The following is a 17,956-nucleotide window of genomic DNA, read 5'->3' on the forward strand; positions in this document are numbered from 1 at the left end:
TTCGTGAAGCATACACAAGTATCAATAGCCAAATCAATCAAGTGGAAGAAAGGATATCAGAGTTTGAAGACCATTATGCTGAAATAAGGCATGCAGACAAGGCTAGAGAAAAAAAGAAAGAAAAGGAATGAACAAAGCCTCCAAGAAATATGGGACTTCATCAAAAGACCAAACCTATGATTGATTGGAGTACCAAAATGAGATAGGGAGAATGGAAACAAGCTGGAAAACACACTTCAGGATGTTATCCAGGAGAACTTTCCCAACCTAGCAAGAAAGGCCAACATGCAAATTCAGGAAATACAGAGAATACCATTAAGATATTCCATGAGAAGATCAACCCCAAGACACACAATCATTAGATTCTCCGAGGGCAAAATGAAGGAAAAGCTGTTAAGGGCAGCCCGAGAGAAAGGCCAGGTCACCTACAAAGGGAAGCCCATCAGACTAACAGTGGACCTCTCAGCAGAAACTTACAAGCCAGAAGAGATTGGGGGCCAATATTTAACATTCTTAAAGAAAAGAATTTTCAATCTAGAATTTCATATCCAGCCAAACTAAGCTTCATAAGTGAAGGAGAAATAAAATCATTTCCAGACAAGCAAATGCTGAGGGATTTTGTTACCACCATACCTGCCCTGCAAGAGTTCCTGAGAGAAGCACTAAATATGGAAAGGAAAAACTGGCACCAGCCACTGCAAAAACACACCGAAAAGCCCGGGTGTGGTGGCTCATGCCTGTAATCCCAGAACTTTGGGAGGCCTAGGTGGGTGGATCACCTAAGGTCAGGGTTTGAGACCAGCCTGGCCAACATGGCAAAACTCTGTCTCTACTAAAAATACAAAAAATAGCCAGGCATGGTGGTGCATGCCTGTAATCCCAGCTACTTGGGAGGCTGAGGCAGGACAATCAGTTGAACCTAGGAGGCGGAGGTTACAGTGAGCTGAGATAGTGCCATTGCACACCAGCCTGGGCGACAAGAGTGAAAATCTGTTTCAAAAAACAAAACAAAAACAAAAACAAAAAACACCAAAATATAAAGACCGATGACACTATGAAGAAACCGCATCAACTAGTGTGCAAAATAACAAAATAGCAGCATGATGACAGAATCAAATTCATACATAACAATACTGACCTTAAATGTAAATGGGCTAAATGCCCCAATTAAAAGACACAGACTGGCAGATTGGATAAAGAGTCAAGACCCATTGGTGTGTTGTATTCAGGAGATCCAGCTCATATGCAAAGACACACGTAGGCTCAAAATAAAGGGACAGACGAAAATTTACCAAGCAAATGGAAAGCAAAAAAAAGCAGGGGTTGCAATCCTAGTCTCTGATAAAATAGACTTTAAACCAGCAAAGATCAAAAAAGACAAAAAAGGGGATTACGCAATGGTAAAGGGAACAATTCAACGAGAAGAGCTAACTATTCTAAACATATATGTACCCAATACAGGAGCACCCAGATTCATAAAACAAGCTCTTAGAGACCTATAAAGAGACTTAGACTCCCATACAATAATAGTGGGAGACTTTAACACCTTAATATCGGTATTAGACAGATCAATGAGACATAAGATTAACAAGGATATTCAGAACTTGAACTCAGCTCTGGATCAAGTGGACCTAATAGACCTAACAGAACTCTCCACCCCAAATCAACAGAATATACATTCTTCTCTGTGCCACATGGCATTTATTCTAAAATCAACCACATAACTAGAAGTAAAACACTCCTCATCAAATGTGAAAGAACTGAAATCATACCAGTCTCTCAGACCACAGTGTGATCAAATTAGAACTCAGGATTAAGAACCTCATTCTAGTTCTACATCCTTGAGGAATTGCCACACTGTCTTCCACAATGGTTGAACTAGTTTACAGTCCCACCAGCAGTGTAAAAGTGTTCCTATTTCTCCACATCCTCTCCAGCACCTGTTGTTTCCTGACTTTCTAATGATCGCCATTCTAACTGCTGTGAGATGGTATCTCACTGTGGTTTTGATTTGCATTTCAGCCCAGCCATTCCATTACTGTGTATACACCCAAAGGATTATAATCATGCTGCTATAAAGACACATGCACACGTATGTTTATTGCGGCACTACTCACAATAGCAAATACTTGGAACCAACCCAAATGTCCATCAATGATAGACTGGATTATGAAAATGTGGCACATATACACCATGGAATACTATGCAGCCATAAAAAGGATGAGTTCATGTCCTTTGTAGGGACATGGATGAAGCTAGAAACCATCATTCTCAGCAAATTATCACAAGGACAAAAAACCAAACATCGCATGTTCTCACTCATAGGTGGGAATTGAACAATGAGAACACTTGGACACAGAAAGGGGAACATCACACACCAGGGCCTGTCATGGGGTGGGGGGAGTGGGGAGGGATAGCATTAGGAGATATACCTAATGTAAATGACGAGTTAATGGGTGCAGCACACCAACATGGCACATGTATACATATGGAACAGACCTGCACGTTGTGCACACGTACCCTAGAACTTAAAGTATAATAATAATAAAAAAAAGAAACTCACTCAAAACCATATGATTACATGGAAATTGAACAACTGGCTCCTAGATGACTCCTGGGTAAATAATGAAATTAAGGCAGAAATTAAGAAGTTCTTTGAAACTAATGAGAACAAAGACACAACTTACCAGAATCTCTGGGACACAGCTAAGGCAGTGTTAAGAGGGAAATTTATACCACTAAATGCTCACATCAGAAAGCTAGAAAGTTCTCAAATCGACACCCTAACATCACAATTAAGAACTAGAGAGGCAAGAGCAAACTAATCCAAAAGCTAGCAGAAGACAAGAAATAACTAAGATCAGAGAAGAATTGAAGGAGATAGAGAGAAGAAAAACCCTCCAAAAAATTAATGAATCCAGGAGCTGGTTTTTTGAAAAAAATTAACAAAACAGATAGACCACTAGCTAGACTAACAAAGAAGAAAAGAGAGAAGAATCAAATAGACACAATAAAAAGTGTGATAAAGGGGATATCACCACTGATCTCACAGAAATACAAACTACCACCAGGTAACACTATAAACATCTCTACAAAAATAAACTAGAAAATCTCGAAGAAATGAATAAATTCCTGGACACATACACCCTCCCAAGACTAAACCAGGAAGAAGTCAAATCCCTGAATAGACCAATAACAAATTCTGAAATTGAGGCAGTAATTAATAGCCTACCAACCAAAAAAAAGCCCAGGACCAGATGGAGTCACAGCTGAATTCTACCAGAAATACAAAGAGTAGCTGGTATCATTGCTTCTGGAACTATTCCAAACAATTGAAAAGGAGGTACTCCTCCCTAACTAATTTTATGAAGCCAGCATCATCCTGATACCACAACCGGGAAGAGACACAACAAAAAAAGAAAACTTCAGGCCAATATTCCTGATGAACGTAGTTGCAAAAATCCTCAATAAAATACTGGCAAACCAAATCCAGCAGCAGATCAAAACTTATCCACCATGATCAAGTCGGCTTCATCCCTGGGATGCAAGGCTGGTTCAACATATGCAAATCAATAAGAGTAATCCATCACATAAACAGAATCAAAGAAAAAAACCACATGATTATCTCAATAGATGCACAAAAAGCCTTGATAAAATTCAACATCCCTTCATGTTAAAAGCTCTCAATAAACTAGGTATTGATGGAACACATCTCAAAATATTAAGACCTATTTATGACAAACCCACAGCCAATATCATATTGAATGGGCAAAAGCTGGAAGCATTCCCTTTGAAAACTGGTACAAGACAAGGATGCCCTCTCTCACCACTCCTATTTAACATAGTATTGGAAGTTCTGGCCAGGGCAATCAGGTGAGAGAGGAAAATAAAGGGTATTCATATGGGAAAAAAGGAAGTCAAATTGTCTCTGTTTGCAGACAACATGATTTTATATTTAGAAAACCCCATCACCTCGGCCCAAAAACTCCTTTAACTGATAAGCAAGTTCAGCAAAGTCTCAGGATACAAAATCAACGTGCAAAAATCACAAGCATTCTTTTACACAAACAATAGACAAGCAGAGAGCCAAATCATGATGAACTCCCATTCACAATCACTACAAAGAGAATAAAATACCTAGGAATACAGCTAACATGGGATGTGAAGGATCTTTTCAAGGAGAACTACAAACCTCTGCTCAACAAAATAAGAGAGGATGCAAACAAATGGAAAAACATTCCATCCTTTTGGATAGGAAGAATCAATATTGTGAAAATGGCCGTACTGCCCAGAGTAATTTATAGATTCAATGCTATACCCATCAAACTACCACTGACATTCTTCACAGAATTAGAAAAAACTATTTTAAATTTCATATGGAATCAAAGAAGACCCCATATAGCCAAGACAATCCTAAGCAAAAAGAACAAAGCTGGGGGCATCACTCTGCCTGACTTCAAACTATACTACAAGGCTACAGTAAACAAAATAGGGTGGTACTGGCACCAAAACAGATATATAGACCAATGGAGCACAATAGAGACCTCAGAAATAACACCACACATCTAAAACTATCTGATCTTGGACAAACCTGACAAAAACAATGGGGAAAGGATTCCCTATTTAATAAATGGTGCTGGGAAAACTGGCTAGCCATATGCAGAAAACTACAACTGAACCCCTTCCTTACACCTGATACAAAAATTAACTCAAGATGGATTAGACTTAAATGTAAAACCCCAAGCCATAAAAACCCTAGAAGAAAACCTAGGCAATACCACTCAGGACATAGGCATGGGCAAAGACTTCATGACAAAAATGCCAAAAGCAATGGCAAGAAATGCCAAAATTGACAAATGAGATCTAATTAAACTAAAGAGCTTCTGCACAGCAAAAGAAACTAGCATCAGAGTAAACAGGCAACCTACAGAATGGGAGAACATTTTTGCAATCTATCCATCTGACAAAGGTCTAATATGCAGAATTTACGAGGAACTTAAACAAATTTACAAGAAAAAAACAATCCCATCAAAAAGTGGGCAAAGGATATGAATAGACTTCTCAAAAGAAGACATTTACACAGCCAACAAACATATGAAAAAAAGCTTAACATCACTGATCATCAGAGAAATGCAAATGAAAACCACAATGAGATACCATCTCATGCCAATCAGAATGGTGATTATTAAAAAGTCAGGAAACAATAGATGCTGGTGAGGCTGTGGAGAAAATAAGAACACGTTTACATTGTTGGTGGGAATGTAAATTAGTTCAACCATTGTGGAAGACAGTATGGCGATTCCTCAAGGATCTAGAACCTGCAATATCATTTGACCCCACAATCCCATTACTGGGTATATACCCAAAAGAATATAAATCTTTCTACTGTAAAGACATACGCACATGTATATTTATTGCAGCACTATTTACAATAGCAAAGACATGTAACCAACCCAAATGCCCATCAATGATAGACTGGATAAGGAAAATGTGGTACATATACACCATGGAATACTATGCTGCCATAAAAAGGAATCAGGTCATGTCCTTTGCAGGGATATGGATGAAGCTGGAAGCCATCATCCTCAGCAAACTAACACAGGAACAGAAAACCAAACACTTCATGTTCTCACTCATAATGGGGAGTTGAACATTGAGAACAGATGGACACAGAGAGGGGAACAACACACACCAGGGCCTGTTGGGGGTGGGGTGTGAGGAGGGAATTTAGAGGACGGGTCAATAAATGCAGCAAACACCATGGCACACATATACTTATGTAACAAACCTGCACGTTCTGCACATGAATCTCGTTTTTTTGTGTGTGTTTTTTCGTGTTTTGTGTTTTTTGTTTTTGTTTTTGCTTTTTTTTAGAAGGAGTTAAAAAAAAACCCCAAAACAAACCTCTCATAGATCTCCAGGGCTTGGCTGCAGAGTAAATCATCACCATCATCATCACCATCCCCATCATCATCACCATCACCATCATCATCACTATCATCATGACTATGTTAGTGCTTACTGTATGCCAGGCACAATTCTGACCACTTCATATGTATATTATCTCATTTAATCCTCATAACCACCCTGTGAGGTAGCTACTGGTGTATCCCCACTTTACAAATGAGGTAACGGGGGCACAAAGATGATATGTAGTATGTTCAAGATCACACAGAGAAAAAGTCCATCCTTTTTAGATTGTTTATAGAGCCCTACCATGAATGTCCTCTGCCTCCTCTCTGCTCCAATCACATGAGCCTTTCTCCTGTTTCTCAACACTGCATCCTCTTTCCCATTTCCCTGCCTTTGTGCCTGCTGTTCCCTCTGCTTGGAATGTTGTTAACCCTTCGTTTACTTGATTAACTCATACCCAACTGTCCAGACGCCATTCCCAAGCCATTATCTCTGGGAGGACTAAAAACTCTCCGGGCAGAGTTGGTCACTTCCAACTCTGGTGACACCTGCCCTGTCACAGGACAGTCTCTGCTCTACTGCACAACAGATTCTGCTTATATATCTGTGTCCTCTACAGGGTGACAAGCTCCCTAAAATCAGAAAGCATCTCTCCTTTATTTCTGTTTCTTCACATTTATCAGGGGCCTGCTATACAGTAGATTATCAAAAAATGTTTGTTGAAGGAGCCAATTAAACAGACACTCACTGAGGTCAGGGACCACACCTTTCTTCTGTGCTGTGGACCCAATCTCTAGCACAAACACATAGGAAGCTCTCGATTGATATTTGAATGGAAAAATTAACTGGACCGTCATGGTTTTGTGAAATTCAACCAAGCAGAACTTCCTATTTTTCATTTCCTCATTTGTAGGCAGTGGTTTCAGCCGCAGCACCTTGGGATCTCTTAATATTTAATAATTTTTTCATTCACAGTTAAGGCATGAGTGTTCTTGGTTTCTTTTTGACCTCATTTTGAAAATCTGAAAATTAAGTATCTTGAGCACAGATTAATAAGAATACATCCCTATTGAATTTTAGGGCACTCTCTCTGTTTGTAATTTAATATATTCTTATTTTTACATTAAAGAGGTATTTAGTTATCACCCATATTCATTAAGAATGAAAAACAAGAGTTACATGCCATTTTATAAGTATTGATATGTTCAGATGAGTGAGATCAAATATTTTGTAATGTGAAAATTACTTTTCATTGATTGAGACCAAAGAGGAGAAGCTGGGTGAGGAGAGTGTCCTGAGCCATGGCTGCCTTGGCCTGGAACATTTACCTGCTGGCCGGGCTTGATGGGTGACAGCGTGATGCCCTGGGTGTTGATCACGGGCAGGATCTGGTTCCCAATGACTGTGGCGATGATCTGGCCCTGGGCGTTTGTTAGGAGCTGGGGGGTGACTGGCTGCACTTGCAAGCCCTGAGTGCCGCTTGCTGCTTGGCTCGATGGCCCCGGATTAGGCATCAGTGGAATGGTCCCGATAATCTGCAAGAGACAGGCCCAAAGGTGAGGAGCTGGCTCCGTGAAGGGTCTGAGCATGCAACTGAAGACCACGCAGTGCCTAGTTTCTGTAGGATGCTCCCTGGGAGCCAACTCAGAATCTGCAAGCAGCTCTGGAGGGGGGGCGCGGTGGAAGAAAGTGGCAGGGGCAGGCATCTAAAGAAGAGATAAGTACACACGAACTGAGTTCATGGGATGGAAGGGAGAAACATCTTATTTAAAAATAAAATCAAGCATCTGTTAAGGTATAAACATGCAGTTTTTGCCAGGGAAGGTCTGACATCTGCTTTTTCTCAGAACCAGAGGGAGGATGGGCTTCTCACAGCACTCAAGGCCCTCTTCCACCTGAGAAGCTGCATCCCCACCACCCCCCAACCCCGGGGAGCTCCACACTTCCTGAACTAAAGGGGATCCTCTGACATTCTTTCCCCTGCCTCCTTCCCTCCACCGATATCCAGCTCCTCTCCCAAGGTCGGGGAAGGGGCTCCCCAATACCCCCCACAGGATTAGGGGCCTCACACACCCTGGTGTTCACAGTGGTGGAGAGTCTGGGCTCTGGAGACAGAGTGACAGGATTCCATTCCCAGTTGTGCCACTTGCTGACTGTGGCACATTTGTCAAGGGACCTAAGCTTTCTGAAGGCTTGAGAGAATTGAGATTACAAACAAGCTTCTGAAACTCTTAAAATAAAGGTGAAATGACTACTGAGGACTGAAATCAGAAAGAAAGTGCCTTTTCAATGATGTGTTTTAAAGCCAGGGCCTAAAGGTGAGGGGCTTGGGGCTTCTGTGGCAGGTGGCAGGGGAGGCTTTTCTCTGCATCCAGTGGCTTCTGGCTTCAACGAGGGACCGTGGGGACTGACTGCAGGAGGGGCCTGGCCAGATCCAATTACTGTGCCAAGGAGAAAGGCACCATGAATAGAAACAGCAAATGGACAGACTGGGTGTCCATAGAATCTGGACATAGAGACTCTATTGTTAGGGACACACTGTCAGTGACAGATGTAATCTGTAAAAACCTAAAACATGATCTCTATTTCCAACTGTGGTGGCATCTCCTGAGAAGCGACGTGGCACTGGCAGTTTGGATGCTTTTCTGCCTCCACACACGGTAGGATGGTTACCTAGCTCTGCTTTCTGGTCGCCTTCAAGGGCTCCGGCTCCCAGAGGTGAAATCTGGTGACCTGGCCTGGGGGCCACCAGGACACAGTAATAAGATCTCAGGAAGTGTTTTCACACATATGATTCTTCTGCATTCTATATTCTTACAACACCTCTGTGAAGTAATATTTGTCATGCCTCTGCTTACTAGACAAGACACAGGGGCACAGGGAGGCCAAGCAACTCAGCTGAGTCTCTTCGCAGAAGCATTTGTAAGGGACAATCTGGGGCTACAGTCCAGGTCCGGATGACCCCAAGCGCTCGCTTTTCCATCCTTCCCCCTAGCTCCCACAGCATGGAGGACCTTGGAGGGTGCCAGCTCTTAGAAAACACACTATGTGTCTTGTTTGCAATTTCCCACTACATGAAAGGCTGCCGGTGGGCTGGGTTTGTAAATGATACTGCTTTCTACCCACACAATACCCCGAGCAGTGCTTTGAATATAGTTTCTCAGTAAATGTGTTTTGACTGAGTGATTTCTAGATTCAGCTGTCACTGGGACTCCAGATGCAGCTGGAACCACAGGAGAACTGCAAGACCATGCCATTCAGTGACAGATCGTGCTGGAGAAAGCCTCCTCATCCCTAGGCCATTGCTTCCACCACAAAAGCCCCTGTGGGATGGCACTAATGGAGGACCTGTGCGGATATCAAGTATCAATGGCATTTGTCAATGGAGGCCGATAAAGGTCAAGTAATTACTGTGAGAGTGGTCAGCTGTCCCCTAGGGAGTGTGGCAGGGCTGCAGTCTCACTGAGCAAGCCCGCAATGCCTGGCCTGCAGCATCAGCAGTGAGCACATCCCATCAGTGCGGGCAAGGTCAGGAGGCGTCCACACCAATAGATCATAGTGCATAAGTACTTTATTGATGAGTGGTCTTGCATTAAACAGCCAGGATTCAAAGGCTGGCTCCTGTGACCCCACAGGCAACGTAAGAGAGGCCCAGAAATAGGCCTCCCATCTTCAGCCTATGTTGGATAACTCCCCTTTCCACACATGCACAATGAAAACTCAGCGACTGACCTACCCACTCTAGCCTTCTCCAGTGTCTTAGGCCTTTGCAGCCTTGTTCCATCCTACCGGCCTGAGCTGAAAGCCTGTGGAAGCTGGATGCATCTATGGGGCAGGGCTGTGGGTCCTGTTTGGGGCAGGGTGTCGGTGCGATTAAGAGCCAGTAGGAGCAAGTAGCCTGAGAGAATGGTTCAGGGTGAGCACGCACATGACAGTTACAGAACACACTGTGATGAAGAGAGAGGTGTTCTGTCCTGGGAAGATTGACACTAGCCTGTGCTTGCCTCTGCAGTAATGAAATACTCTGCCTGCTTCCTGGGTGGAAAGAAGAAGAAAGGCAAATGCAAACAAGTCATCAGCCTCTTCCTTAAGCACAACCTCACTTTCAACTGTGTGCCAGCACATTACTCAAACATGGTGCTGCCTATGTTCCTCCCCACTCTGTCCACTCTTCTTTTCTAGGCCTGAGCATCACTTATCAAGGATAGGATAACAGTAGTGTCAGAGCCAGAGGAATCTGTAATGACCTGACTATTGGTGCCTTTAACAAAGAGAGTCTGCCTTCAAGGTGGGGGTGGGGAGTCAGGAGCAGTTCTAAAGTCAGGAAGCCTTTGGTGACACTATGCGTTTCTTATTTTTGTTCCCCTTTCAGGGGCATTGGGGTCACCATCTCAACATGTCAAAAACTCAGTAGTGCATTATGGGGAATTTCGTCATATTCCTGAATGTATCACAATATGTTGGTTTCAATTGGCTCCCATTCATTGAAGGGTAAAGATGGTCACACACTGTGTCATCTAAATATTCTCTGATGTGCCTATTTTGCTTAGGCTGTCTCTGATTCCTCTTAGCACGGCTACAGATCTAATCAGAACTCCTCCATGGACTTTGACTTCACAGAGGTCGCAAGAAGGGAACCGGGAGAGCTGAGATGGCAAAGATCTGAGACTCTCTGTACTCATGAGAAGTTGTCCATTTCACCTGTGGAAATCATATTTTAAATTAAAGGCCTTTTGATATTCAAGGGAAGTATTTGCATCTACATATGTTTCAACTAAATTGGGAAGTGAAAATGGAGGTTTGACAAGGCTGCAGGGGAATCTCTTATTTGAGAGTAAAGGTAGAAAGAGGATGCTTTTGGGACACTTGCAGTCCTAAAACTAGCTTTTGGAGTTTGACTTCCTAGCTCCCAGAAGCTAAGATTTACTGCTAGGAGAAGTCCTGATGGAAGGATTTGCCACTGAGCACACGGACAACTAGGCTGTGGCTCCTGTTCAAGCCACTCAGTGTACCAGACAGATTTATGTTCTCCTGAAATGCCAAGGATTCCTGCAGAGCAGCCTAATACCTGTAGATCCTTCTCTCTATAAACACTGTGTCAGGTGCCATGAAGGATGCCAAGAAGATGCAACTGGGGCAGGGGAGGGATAAACAAGACAGGTACCTTGAATGCAGAGATTCCAACAATCCAAGGGTGGAAATGATGAGCACCAAATGAGTAGCAAGTACTCTTTGAGAAAAATCTCTATACCCACGTGGTGAGTGTACAAAAGACTATTGGGGGCTCGGTGGAGCCAAGATGGCCGAATAGGAACAGCTCCAGTCTCCAGCTCCCAGCCCCAGCGACACAGAAGACGGGTGATTTCTGCATTTCTGCTTGAGGTACCGGTTTCATCTCACTAGGGAGTGCCTAACAGTGGGTGCAGGACAGTCGGTGAAGCGCACTGTGCGCGAGCCGAAGCAGGGCGAGGCATTGCCTCACTCGGGAAGCGCAAGGGGTCAGGGAGTTCCCTTTCCTAGTCAAAGAAAGGGGAAAACAGACGGCACCTGGAATATCGGGTCAGTCCCGTCCTAATACTGCGCTTTTCCAACGGGCCTGGAAAACGGCACACTAGGAGATTGTGTCCCGCACCTGGCTCGGAGGGTCCTATGCCCACAGAGTCTTGCTGATTGCTAGCACAGCAGTCTGAGATCACGCTGCAAGGCGGCAACGAGGCTGGGGGAGGGGCGCCCGCCATTACCCAGGCTTGCTTAGGTAAACAAAGCAGCCAGGAAGCCCGAACTGGGTGGAGCCCACCACAGCTCAAGGAGGCCTGCCTGCCTCTGTAGGCTCCACCTCTGGGGGCAGGGCACAGACAACCAAAAACTCAGCGAGGACCTCCACAGCCTTAAATGTCCCTGTCTGACTGACAGCTTTGAAGAGAGTAGTGGTTCTCCCAGCACACAGCTGGAGATCTGAGAACGGACAGACTGCCTCCTAAAGTGGGTCCCTCACCCCTGAGCAGCCTAACTGGGAGGCACCCCCCCAGTAGGGACAGACTGACACCTCATTCAACCGGGTACTTCTCTGAGACAAAACTTTCAGAGGAACTATCAGACAGCTGAATTTGTGGTCTCACGAAAATCCGCTGTTCTGCAGCCACCGGTGCTGACACCCAGCCAAACAGGGTCTGGAGTGGACCTCTAGTAAACTCCAACAGACCTGCAGCTGAGGGTCTTGTCTGGTAGAAGGAAAATTAACAAACAGAAAGGACATCCACACCAAAAACCCATCTGTACATCACCATCATCGAAGACAAAAAGTAGACAAAACCACAAAGATGGGGAAAAAACAGACCAAAAAAACTGGAAACTCTAAAAAACAGAACACCTCTCCTCCTCCAAAGGAACGCAGTTCCTCACCAGCAACGGAACAAAGCTGGATGGAGGATGACTTTGATGAGTTGAGAGAAGAAGGCTTCAGACGATCAAACTACTCTGAGCTACGAGAGGAAATTCAAAACAATAGCAAAGAAGTTAAAAACTTTGAAAAAAAATTAGAAGAATGGATAACTAGAATAACCAATGGAGAGAAGGGCTTAAAGGAGATGATGGAGCTGAAAGCCAAGTTTCGAGAACTACGCGAAGAATGCAGAAGCCTCAGTAGCAGATGCGATCAACTGGAAGAAAGGGTATCGCTGATAGAAGATGAAATGAATGAAATGAAGAGAGAAGGGAAGTTTAGAGAAAAAAGAATAAAAAGAAATGAACAAAGCCTCCAAGAAATTTGGGACTATGTGAAAAGACCAAACCTATGTCTGATTGGTGTACCTGAAAATGATGGGGAGAATGGAACCAAGTTGGAAAACACTCTGCAAGATATTATCCAGGAGAACTTCCCCAATCTAGCAAGGCAGGCCAGCATTCAGATTCAGGAAATACAGAGAACGCCACAAAGATACTCCTCGAGAAGGGCAACTCCAAGACACATAATTGTCAGATTCACCAAAGTTGAAATGAAGGAAAAAAATGTTAAGGGCAGCCAGAGAGAAAGGTCGGGTTACCCACAAAGGGAAGCCCATCAGACTAACAGCTGATCTCTCAGCAGAAACTCTACAAGCCAGAAGAGAGTGGGGGCCGATATTCAACATTCTTAAAGAAAAGAATTTTCAACCCAGAATTTCCTATCCTGCCAAACTAAGCTTCATAAGTGAAGGAGAAATAAAATACTTTACAGACAAGCAAACGCTGAGTGATTTTGTCACCACCAGGCCTGCCCTAAAAGAGCTCCTGAAGGAAGCACTAAACATGGAAAGGAACAACCGGTACCAGCCCCTGCAAAAACATGCCAAATTGTAAAGACCATCGAGGCTAGGAAGAAACTATAGCAACTAACGAGCAAAATAACCAACTAACATCATAATGACAGGATCAGATTCACACATAACAATATTCACGTTAAATGTAAATGGGCTAAATGCTCCAATCAAAAGACACAGACTGGCAAACTGGATAAGGAGTCAGGACCCATCAGTGTGCTGTATTCAGGAAACCCATCTCACGTGCAGAGACACACATAGACTCAAAATAAAGGGATGGAGGAAGATCTATCAAGCAACTGGAAAACAAAAAAAGGCAGGGGTTGCAATCCTAGTCTCTGATAAAATAGACTTTAAACCAACAAAGATCAAAAGAGACAAAGAAGGCCATTACATAATGGTAAAGGGATCAATTCAACAAGAAGAGCTAACTATCCTAAATATATATGCACCCAACACAGGAGCACCCAGATTCATAAAGCAAGTCCTCAGTGACCTACAAAGGGACTTAAACTCCCACACAATAATAATGGGAGATTTTAACACCCCACTGTCAGCATTAGACAGATCAACGAGACAGAAAGTTAACAAGGATATCCCGGAATTGAACTCAGCTCTACATAAAGTGGACCTAATAGACATCTACAGAACTCTCCACCCCAAATCAACAGAATATACATTTTTTTCAGCACCACACCACACCTATTCCAAAATTGACCACATAGTTGGAAGTAAAGCTCTTCTCAGCAAATGTAAAAGAACAGAGATTATAACAAACTGTCTCTCAGACCACAGTGCAATCAAACTAGAACTCAGGATTAAGAAACTCACTCAAAACCGCTCAACTACATGGAAACTGAACAACCTGCTCCTGAATGACTATTGGGTACATAATGAAATGAAGGCAGAAATAAAGATGTTCTTTGAAACCAACGAGAACAAAGACACAACATACCAGAATCTCTGGGACACGTTCAAAGCAGTGTGTAGAGGGAAATTTATAGCACTAAATGCCCACAAGAGAAAGCAGGAAAGATCCAAAATTGACACCCTAACATCACAATTAAAAGAACTAGAAAAGCAAGAGCAAACACATTCAAAAGCTAGCAGAAGGCTAGAAATAACTAAAATCAGAGCAGAACTGAAGGAAATAGAGACACAAAAAACCCTTCAAAAAATTGATGAATCCAGGAGCTGGTTTTTTGAAAAGATCAACAAAATTGATGGACCGCTAGCAAGACTAATAAAGAAGAAAAGAGAGAAGAATCAAATAGATGCAATAAAAAACGAAAAAGGGGATATCACCACCGATCCCACAGAAATACAATCTACCATCAGAGAATACTACAAACACCTCTATGCAAATAAACTAGAAAATCTAGAAGAAATGGATAAATTCCTCGACAAATACACCCTCCCAAGACTAAACCAGGAAGAAGTTGAATCTCTGAATAGACCAATAACAGGTTCTGAAATTGTGGCAATAATCAATAGCTTACCAACCAAAAAGAGTCCAGGACCTGATGGATTCACAGCTGAATTCTACCAGAGGTACAAGGAGGAACTGGTACCATTCCTTCTGAAACTATTCCAATCGATAGAAAAAGAGGGAATCCTCCCTAACACATTTTACGAAGCCAGCATCGTCCTGATACCAAAACCTGGCAGAGACATAACCAAAAAAGAGAATTTCAGACCAATATCCTTGATGAACATTGATGCAAAAATCCTCAATAAAATACTGGCAAACCGAATCCAGCAGCACATCAAAAAGCTTATCCACCATGATCAAGTGTGCTTCATCCCTGGGATGCAAGGCTGGTTCAACATACGCAAATCAATAAATGTAATCCAGCATATAAACAGAACCAAAGACAAAAACCACATGATTATCTCAATAGATGCAGAAAAGGCCTTTGACAAAATTCAACAACCCTTCATGCTAAAAACTCTCAATAAATTAGGTATTGATGGGACGTATCTCAAAATAATAAGAGCTATCTACAACAAACCCACAGCCAATATCATACTGAATGGGCAAAAACTGGAAGCATTCCCTCTGAAAACTGGCACAAGACAGGGATGCCCTCTCTCACCGCTCCTATTCAACATAGTGTTGGAAGTTCTGGCCAGAGCAATCAGGCAGGAGAAGGAAATAAAGGGTATTCAATTAGGAAAAGAGGAAGTCAAATTGTCCCTGTTTGCAGATGACATGATTGTATATCTAGAAAACCCCATCGTCTCAGCCCAAAATCTCCTTAAGCTGATTAGCAACTTCAGCAAAGTCTCAGGATACAAAATTAATGTACAAAAATCACAAGCATTCTTGTACACCAATAACAGACAAACAGAGAGCCAAATCATGAGTGAACTCCCATTCACAATTGCTTCAAAGAGAATAAAATACCTAGGAATCCAACTTACAAGGGATGTGAAGGACCTCTTCAAGGAGAACTACAAACCACTGCTCAATGAAATAAAAGAGGATACAAACAAATGGAAGAACATTCCATGCTCATGGGTTGGAAGAATCAATATCGTGAAAATGGCCATACTGCCCAAGGTAATTTATAGATTCAATGCCATCCCCATCAAGCTACCAATGACTTTCTTCACAGAATTGGAAAAAACTACTTTAAAGTTCATATGGAACCAAAAAAGAGCCCGCATCGCCAAGTCAATCCTAAGCCAAAAGAACAAAGCTGGAGGCATCACGCTACCTGACTTTAAACTATACTACAAGGCTACAGTAACCAAAACAGCATGGTACTGGTACCACAACAGAGACATAGATCAATGGAACAGAACAGAGCCCTCAGAAATGATGCCGCATAGCTACAACTATCTGATCTTTGACAAACCTGACAAAAACAAGAAATGGGGAAAGGCTTCCCTATTTAATAAATGGTGCTGGGAAAACTGGCTAGCCATATGTAGAAAGCTGCAACTGGATCCCTTCCTTACACCTTATACAAAAATTAATTCAAGATGGATTAAAGACTTATATGTTAGACCTAAAACCATTAAAATCCTACAAGAAAACCTAGGCAATACCATTCAGGACATAGGCGTGGGCAAGGACTTCATGTCTAAAACACCAAAAGCAATGGCAACAAAAGCCAAAATCGACAAATGGGATCTCATTAAACTAAAGAGCTTCTGCACAGCAAAAGAAACTATCATCAGAGTGAACAGGCAACCTACACAATGGGAGAAAATTTTTGCAACCTACTCATCTGACAAAGGGCTAATATCCAGAATCTACAATGAACTCAAACAAATTTACAAGAAAAAAACAAACAACCCCATCAAAAAGTGGGCAGAGGACATGAACAGACACTTCTCAAAAGAAGACATTTATGCAGCCAAAAAACACATGAAGAAATGCTCATCATCACTGGCCATCAGAGAAATGCAAATCAAAACCACAGTGAGATACCATCTCACACCAGTTAGAATGGCCATCATTAAAAAATCAGGAAACAACAGGTGCTGGAGAGGATGTGGAGAAATAGGAACACTTTTACACTGTTGGTGGGACTGTAAACTAGTTCAACCATTGTGGAAGTCAGTGTGGCGATTCCTCAGGGATCTCGAACTAGAAATACCATTTGACCCAGCCATCCCATTACTGGGTATATACCCAAAGGACTATAAATCATGCTGCTATAAAGACACATGCACACGTATGTTTATTGCGGCACTATTCACAATAGCAAAGAGTTGGAACCAACCCAAATGTCCAACAATGATAGACTGGATTAAGAAAATGTGGCACATATACACCATGGAATACTATGCAGCCATAAAAAATGATGAGTTCGTGTCCTTTGTAGGGACATGGATGAAACTGGAAAACATCATTCTCAGTAAACTATCGCAAGGACAAAAAACCAAACATCGCATGTTCTCACTCATAGGTGGGAATTGAACAATGAGAACTCATGGACGCAGGAAGGGGAACATCATGCTCTGGGGACTGTTGTGGGGTGGGGGGAGGGGGGAGGGACAGCATTAGGAGATACACCTAATGCTAAATGACGAATTAATGGGTGCAGGAAATCAACATGGCACATGGATACATATGTAACAAACCTGCACATTGTGCACATGTACCCTAAAACCCTAAAGTATAATAAAAAAAAAAAAAAAAAAAAAAAAAAGTACAAGAAGTGGAAAAAAAAAAAAAAAAAAAGACTATTGGGAATGAATGAGTTACTTCGGAGGAAGAAGGGTGGGGATGGTCCAAGAGGCCTTCGTAGAAGAAATGGGGGCCAAGCAGGGTGTGGAGGTTGGGTACGATTTGGGGAAGGCAGAGAAACCATTCTAAACAAGAGATCAGCCTAAAGGTGAGAAACATGGGGGATGGGGAGTTGGATGCAAGAAAAGGTTGAGACAGGTTAGCCTGGGAGGGTCAAATTCCATCCAGCCAAGGGGTTCCAATAAGTGAGTTTTTTTTTTTTATTATTATTATACTTTAAGTTCTAGGGTACATGTGCACAATGTACAGGTTTCTAACATTGTGTACATCTGCCATGTTGGTGTGCTGCACCCATTAACTCATCATTTACATTAGGTATATCTCCTAATGCTATCCCTCCTCCCTCCCCCGACCCTACGACATGCCCCGGGTGTGTGATGTTCCCCACCCTGTGTCTAAGTGTTCTCATTGTTCAATTCCCACCTATGACTGAGAACATGCGGTGTTTGGTTTTCTGTCCTTGCCATAGTTTGCTGAGAATGAT

General features: G+C 42.7%; 1 protein-coding gene across 1 annotated transcript in view; it reads right to left on the bottom strand.

The window, feature by feature from the left end:
* The window catches only part of POU6F2 (POU class 6 homeobox 2), a 492,070-nt gene that overhangs the window by 26,917 nt on the left and 447,197 nt on the right, over positions 1-17,956 (bottom strand). The window contains exon 7 of the mRNA XM_055293368.2: positions 7,242-7,448. Coding sequence (XP_055149343.1) covers positions 7,242-7,448 — 207 coding nt within the window. The remainder of the gene's footprint in view (positions 1-7,241; positions 7,449-17,956) is intronic.

The sequence above is a fragment of the Symphalangus syndactylus genome, chromosome 9, assembly GCF_028878055.3.
Source record: "Symphalangus syndactylus isolate Jambi chromosome 9, NHGRI_mSymSyn1-v2.1_pri, whole genome shotgun sequence".
In the NCBI taxonomy this organism is placed as follows: Eukaryota; Metazoa; Chordata; class Mammalia; order Primates; family Hylobatidae; genus Symphalangus; species Symphalangus syndactylus.